Below are 7,013 nucleotides of genomic sequence, written 5' to 3'. Positions count from 1 at the left end.
CCTTAAAGTTTTCCTTTATCCATCTAACATTTAAATTGATACTTTTGGATTATTAATTATTTTTTTTTATTATTATTTTCTTTTTCACTTTCTTTTTTATTATCTTCACTTTTTTTATTGATTACTTTATCACTTTCTTATCAAATCTTATCAAATCATCATTCCTCGTTTAATCAATGAATGTCTCTGAAGAAATTCAGTGTTATAATAGCATTCGTCCTCATTGGAATATTAACATAGTTAAATTAATTACTATTATTATTATTCTCTTTCTCTTTATTTTATTACTTATTGCTTTTTTTATTCCTAACTCTCCTTTAAAGTCAGTTATTATTTCAATTATTACTGTTTTAGAAGATTTGTCCTTTGTTACTGCATCACTTTTATTTATTTTCTTTTATATTATTGTTTTATTACTAGCCCTTCCTGCAACTCCATTAAACTTAGCAGGTGGGTTTTTATTTGGTTTTTCAAAAGGAAGTTTAATAAATATAATTGGTTGTTTTATTGGTGCTTCAATTCCATGTTTTATTGCTAAATACTTCCTTCAAAATACTATTAAATCATATCTCCATGAACATTCAAAAATTCATCAAATTATACAAACTATTGAATCAAATGAATTTTTAATGATTTTGTTATTAAGACTATCACCATTATTCCCATTTCCTATTTCTAATTATGTTCTTGGTCCATTTTGCTCTTTTCAAAATTATGTTGTTGCAACGTTCTATGGAATAATACCAGGGACTATAGCTTATACTTATTTTGGGAGTGTAGTTAAAAATGTGAGTGATATATTCTCAAATCCAGATCGTTTGTATTTCTTTTTTTTTTATTTTGAAATTAATCTTTACTTTTAGTTGAAAATGATTGGGTTGGTGTTTCATTAATGATTTTGATTGTTATCTCTTCAATTGTGCTGTTAGTTACTGTTACTGTTATCACCAGAAAAGCAATTAATAATGTAATCTCAAGAAAACAATTAACAGACACAGTAAAATATGATGATATGATAATCATAACTATTAATTAACTTATTTTTTCCAAATGAAACATCAGGTTGAATCTTCTAATCAAAATACTAATATCTATGATGAAAAGAAAGTAATGTTTAAGTAAACTCTTTTTCTGGAAGGAAGCATCAATATGAATTTCATTTTAATTTGTTTAATAATCTGTATGGCAAATGCTGAAACCGTTTCTTTTGTTCTAGAAAATACATCATTTAAAAATGGTTGGCATATTTATTCGGAATATACGTTTGTTATTATTCATTTTTTTTAATTATATAGTATTGATAAGTGTATAGCAATTGTAGTGTTGTACAAAAAAATGGTATGTTATTTTTTAAGGATAATATAACTACAGGATTGAAATTTGTAAATGACAACTCTCTACTTACTCAAGACTTTAATACTCTTCAGTTTTATTTCTTTTTTGAAGGAGAAAATAATACCAATTTCACAGTTTTACTTTCAGAAGATGTTAGTAACAGAAAAAAGACAAATGGTTTTGTTGAAACTATAACTTTTACAGCTCAACCTAATGTAACAAACAAAATTGTACTTCCAATTAATATACAAAGAACAAAATTTATGACACTTAAATTAGGAGAAGGTCAAACGTTACGTAATGAGAATGTTAGAATAAAAGACCTTAAATTCTCAGATGAAGAACCTTTTATTGAGACTGACGCAGTTGAAGCATCTTCAAATCAGCTTGTCATATTTGATCCAATTGTCTGGCAATGTGAAAATGGAGCAACAAACATTTTGATAATGTTTGGTGTTTTGTCAATCTTTTTTATGTTGATATAAATCACTTTATTATTTAATTTAAATTTTATCAGTTATAGAAAATATTGTCTTATGATTAAAATTTTTTTCAATAGATAAGAAAAAAAATAAAGATGATATCAATACGTTATTTTTGAAAGAATCAATTAAAAAAAAAATAAATCAAATTTTATTATAAAAAATGAATTTATAAAGACCATAAAACCACAAGAATAAGTGAAATTTAGAGAAGAGAACAATGATGAGCATGATCAGGTTTTTTGTTACCATTGCTAGAATTAATTCTTTTAATAAGAGTAGTAAAAATATCAGAAATTCTAATTTCAGCCTTAGCAGAAACTTCAAGAAAGTCAGCTCCATATTTATCTGCAAGAGCTTTTCCATCATCTTGTGATACAATTCTTTGGCTTTCAAGATCACATTTATTACCAACAACAATAATTGGTACATCTTCTGTATCTCTAACTCTAACAATTTGGTCATGAATTGGATCAAGATCATTATAAGTAGATTGTGCAATAATGGAATAAACAAGAACAAATCCTTGTCCAGTTTTCATATATAAATCTCTCATAGCAGTAAATTGTTCAGTACCGGCAGTATCTAAAATTTCAAGAACATATTGTTGTCCATCTAAGTCCAATTGTTTACGATAAGAATCTTCAATAGTTGGATCATATTTAACAAGGAAAATTCCTTGAACAAATCTTACAGTAATTGATGATTTTCCTACAGCACCACTTCCTAATACTACAATTTTATAGTCTTTTACTGGCATTTTGTGTTATTTATATATTTAATAGTTTTACTTCGAAGATTATAGGGTTTTTATGACGTGATTTTTTTTATTAGCTTGTTTCTTCTTTTTTTCATTTCCATTTTATTTTTATTTTCCCTATTTTTCCTTTTATTTCAACGTATCACTTCTTTTTTTATTCTTTTTTACTAAATAGTTTCTCCTTCTTCTCTTTAAATGTTTTGAGTAAAAATTTTTTCTTTTTTATTAATTTAGTTTATGATACTTTATTTAGCATTTCTTTTGGCAGTATATTGACAATTGAAGTATAAATAAATTATATTAATAATCAGTAAATTAAAAAAAAAGAAGTTTTGGTAATAGAAATAAAAAGTATGAATTATACCAAAAACAAAATTGTTTATTTTCGAATAACATATTCTAATATTTTTTGAATTAGTGAGATAATCTTTCAGTGAAAATAAAAATGATAATATAAAGAATCAAATTATAATATTAATATCATTAAAACTACTAATAACTGAAAGATTGAATAACATTTTTTATAACAAAAAATAAATAAAAAAAAATAATTTTTACATCTCAAAAAAAAAAAAAAGAAAAAATAGAAATAACATGTCAGAACCTCAAACACCAAGAGATGATCCAAAAGAACAAAAACAATTTGAAAAAGACAAAGAGAACATTAAAAAATATGCAAAAGAATTTACAAGATTCTTTTCATATAGTAAAAAGAAACCCAATTTTAATGTTATTTATTCATCAACAATTAGTGGATTTAATAGAAAAACATTATATAGGAAAATCATTGGAGAGAAGAATATAATGTTTTATTTTGAAACTCTTCAAGGAGACATATTTGGTAGTTATAATGAATTAGCAGTACCAGAAGAGAATAAATATGGATCAACATCAATTAATAATGATCCACATTATTTTATATTTTCATTAATTAATAAGTCACAATATGGTGCATTTTCTATGTCACTTGTTAATAATAAAGAAAAAAAAGAACAAACAGTAAATATTTCACAGTCACATGGTATTATTGATGGAGTAACAAATATCAGTTCTGGTATTGTAAATGGTATTTCAACAGGAATTAGTTCTAGTGTTGATTTAGTAACAACAGGAGTAACAACAGTTGCAAATGGAGTAGCAACAGGAATTAATACAGTTACACGTTCAGATATTGTTAGTACACCAAGAGATTCAAAAAAAGGAAGTAAAAAAATGAGAAGTTTATATATTTCATCAACAGTTAATGATGATTGGTTTTTAGAAACATACTGTGGATTTATTATTAGTGGAAATGAAGTTATGTTTAATAAAAGATTAGGAAGTTACTATCAATTAGAATGTGAACCAGAAGGATTTGATAAAGATGATAATGAAAAAGTAACAAATTTTATTGCACAAGCAAAAGATATTTTTATTGGAGTTGGTCAACCTAAACCAGTTGAATTAAAGAAAATGATAGTTATTCAATGGAATTTTGATACTAAAAAATAATTAAAATTTTTATTTTAAATATTTTAAAAACTATTTAATATTAAAATATGTCAAATTTTACATTAATTACTACTTGGTTAAGTGGTATTGTTCTTTGTGGAATTAATTTAGTTAATGTATTATTTCATGCATTATGTATTGTTGATCTTGAATCAGATGAATTATCACCAATTGATTTTTGTCGACGAGTTAATCGGTTTGTTAGAAATAAGAAAAGTTAAAAACAAAAAAAAAGGGTTTATTAAAATGAATTAATCAAATAAAAGAAAAGAAAATAACACATAGATTATTATTTCCAGAATTTATTATTCATTCAATATTAACTTTATTATTTATTCCTCATTTAAATTGGTTAGAATTATTATTAACATTACCAGTATTACTTTTTGATATTATTCAATTGTTTAAAAAAGATTTTCAATATAATCCAACTTCTGTATTTTATCAAATAAAAAATAGAGAAAAATTAAGTTATACAAAATTAGCTTATTATTTAGCTCTTATTTTTATTTTATTAGCAAGACTTTTATACTTCGTAATTATGAATTACAGTCTTTCTAAAGGAAAGAATTTAAAAGTGTAGAATTTTAAAGAAATTCTAAATTGAAAGTTTCTTTCTTTTGGAATTTTATTTTCTTTTTTCTTTTTATTTTTCTTTTTATTAAATAGTTCTTTATTCTTACTTTATGCAAGACTCCACTTCTTCTGCTTCTGGAATTACTTCTATGAAATTACCTGTTATTGTCGAGGCTGCTCTCGCTAATATTTGTTCAATTACTGGTCTTGTTTTCTTCTTCTTTGAAAAAGAAAATTTGTATGTTAGAGCTCATGCTTTACAAAGCGTTCTCTTCTTCCTCGTTTCTGCAATTATTGGTTTCCCTTTCTTCCTTCTTTGTGTTTGTGTTGGTGGGGCTTTAGAAGGTATTTATATTGCTCTTCTTGTTATTTATTTCCTTCTTCGTATTGCTTTAATTGTTTTGGCTTGTGTCTTCGCTAAGAATGAAACTTTCTTTAGCATTCCATTTATTAAGGATTTAATCCTCAAATTGGCAAATTAAAAAATTCAATTTTTGTCTTAACACTTTTTCTCCTTTGTTTTATTCTTAAAATATTATTTAAAAATCATTTCAATTAATATATTGTTTATTTTAATTCACGTTTGATTATTTACTTATTTCTTTTTTATTATTTATTCAAATCTTTTAAATTAAATGTATTCTTTAAATAAATTTTTTTATTTATTAATTTATATAATATTCATTTTTTATTTTTCATTTCATTTATATGTAATTTATTTGTAATACAATCAATATTAGGATTTTATTATTAACTTAACTTCTTATTCTTTTTGCTTTTTTTGATAATTTATAAATATAAATATGTATTATAACAATAGGTTAATTTAATATTTTCTTTCACATTTCTTTGTTATTGTTTTTTTATTTGTTGTTATGTTGGTGAATTTATTACCACTGTTGGTAATGTCATGTGTTGTTTTATTCAAAGTATTTTGATTTAAATAACTTACGTTGTTTGATATTCTTGTTTTATTATTCATTTATTATTTGTTTCAATTGATAATTGTGAATGTTATGAAATTGTTTGACTGAAATAAAGTCTTAATAGATATACAAGGTTAATGGCTAAAAGAAAAAAAACAATAAAGAGTCATTTGGATATTTAACTAGAAAAAATAATGAAAAAATAATATTTTCTTTGGTACTAATTGCTAATAATAACTTCAAAATAATGAAATGATATTTATTTTAATAAACAATAAATCGTAAAAAGACTTAAAACCAAGTAGTAATATAATTAAGGAATAAAACAAGAATATTGGAATTTTGCATTCATTTAGGAAATGGTTGTTCTTTAATTGTTTAAATTGACATTTTTGGTAATAAAGTGTTTTACTTCAAGAAGAAATTAGAAAAGAACAGACATTACAAAGGTGTTAATTTTTCAAAACTATCAGACAGTGGTGTTAGTACTGGTAATTGTATTTAGTGTTCAAATAATATAAAACATATCCTACATTACCTAAAGAATTATTGGAAAATATGAAAATGAAATAAATAATGAAAAGCAACTATTTGAAATAAAGATTGAGGGTTATGAAAATGTTGACATCGAAGTTTATAGTCTATTGAAATGAGAAGTAAAAATAATTGCATCATACAACGCTAATAGAATGAAATTAAAATATTTATATATCAATGTCAAAGTAAGAATTTCTACTATTTATATAACATTGTTATAATTCAAGTTAATTTTATTGAAAAATGGGTTTAACAACAAGTGGGTTTAAATTAGAATGGATTCAAAACGTTTGAATTATTGGTGATCCATTAACAGTAAATTTTGAGTCTAATGAACATATACGAATTTATTAAAGAAAGGAAATACAGTCATATGGATTGATTTTGAAAGATGAACAAATATAAGTTATTGTACAGTATTAAATGAATGCACTTGTACAGAAGTTAATAAAGACTACTTGAATTTATGAAAAGATAATTTTAATACTGTAATGGTTGATTTAATTAAACAAAAAGAATTGTTCTAAATTTTTTATGAAAAGAAAAAAATGAATTTCATTTCAAAAGAAAAATAAATTTAATAAGAAATTAACTAAATTAATGAAAGACTTAGAAGGAATTCAATTTGAGTTAATTGATATAATTAAATATGAATTAAATTTAAAAATAATACTAAAGAATGATAACAGTTGATGTATTTGAATTTATTCTAATATTTTTAGATTCTATTTTGATACTATATTTCAAAACAACGACTTCTATTTTTAATATCATTAATAAAATAAGTAAAATTCAATGAAAAAATTGTTGCTCAAAAAAGATTCATTTGACTTTAGTTGTTGCTTCAAATTCTAATTTTTTACGTGAAATATCAACAGGTACGAAAATTAGCAAAGAAAAAATGCA

General features: G+C 23.3%; 6 protein-coding genes across 6 annotated transcripts; 5 read left to right on the top strand and 1 right to left on the bottom strand.

Annotated features, from left to right (window-relative positions):
• Positions 1-176: 176 nt before the first annotated feature.
• ENU1_067260 (SNARE associated Golgi protein) lies at positions 177-1,036 on the top strand (the record flags this gene model as incomplete). The annotated part of the gene is made up of 2 exons (XM_008858325.1): positions 177-816; positions 864-1,036. 2 exons carry the CDS (start codon positions 177-179, stop codon positions 1,034-1,036), a joined length of 813 nt encoding a protein of 270 aa, XP_008856547.1.
• A 146-nt stretch (positions 1,037-1,182) lies between these two features.
• ENU1_067250 (hypothetical protein) lies at positions 1,183-1,820 on the top strand (the record flags this gene model as incomplete). Its single annotated transcript, XM_008858324.1, has 2 exons — positions 1,183-1,262; positions 1,313-1,820. The coding sequence occupies 2 exons, from the start codon at positions 1,183-1,185 to the stop codon at positions 1,818-1,820; spliced, it is 588 nt and encodes a 195-aa protein (XP_008856546.1).
• Positions 1,821-2,022: 202 nt separating this feature from the next.
• ENU1_067240 (ras family protein 3 precursor, putative) lies at positions 2,023-2,577 on the bottom strand (the record flags this gene model as incomplete). Its single annotated transcript, XM_008858323.1, has 2 exons — positions 2,023-2,186; positions 2,229-2,577. 2 exons carry the CDS (start codon positions 2,575-2,577, stop codon positions 2,023-2,025), a joined length of 513 nt encoding a protein of 170 aa, XP_008856545.1.
• A 594-nt stretch (positions 2,578-3,171) lies between these two features.
• On the top strand, positions 3,172-4,068 carry ENU1_067230 (hypothetical protein; the record flags this gene model as incomplete). The annotated part of the gene is made up of 1 exon (XM_008858322.1): positions 3,172-4,068. The coding sequence occupies one exon, from the start codon at positions 3,172-3,174 to the stop codon at positions 4,066-4,068; it is 897 nt and encodes a 298-aa protein (XP_008856544.1).
• Positions 4,069-4,115: 47 nt separating this feature from the next.
• On the top strand, positions 4,116-4,651 carry ENU1_067220 (cornichon protein; the record flags this gene model as incomplete). Its single annotated transcript, XM_008858321.1, has 2 exons — positions 4,116-4,264; positions 4,354-4,651. The coding sequence occupies 2 exons, from the start codon at positions 4,116-4,118 to the stop codon at positions 4,649-4,651; spliced, it is 447 nt and encodes a 148-aa protein (XP_008856543.1).
• Positions 4,652-4,754: 103 nt separating this feature from the next.
• ENU1_067210 (hypothetical protein) lies at positions 4,755-5,126 on the top strand (the record flags this gene model as incomplete). The annotated part of the gene is made up of 1 exon (XM_008858320.1): positions 4,755-5,126. The coding sequence occupies one exon, from the start codon at positions 4,755-4,757 to the stop codon at positions 5,124-5,126; it is 372 nt and encodes a 123-aa protein (XP_008856542.1).
• Between the last annotated feature and the right edge of the window lie 1,887 nt (positions 5,127-7,013).

This window comes from Entamoeba nuttalli (genome assembly GCF_000257125.1).
Source record: "Entamoeba nuttalli P19 unplaced genomic scaffold asmbl_3408, whole genome shotgun sequence".
NCBI classification, from domain to species: domain Eukaryota; phylum Evosea; order Mastigamoebida; family Endamoebidae; genus Entamoeba; species Entamoeba nuttalli.
Note: the sequence above shows the minus strand (reverse complement) of the source record. Positions and strands in the feature narration are given on the sequence as shown.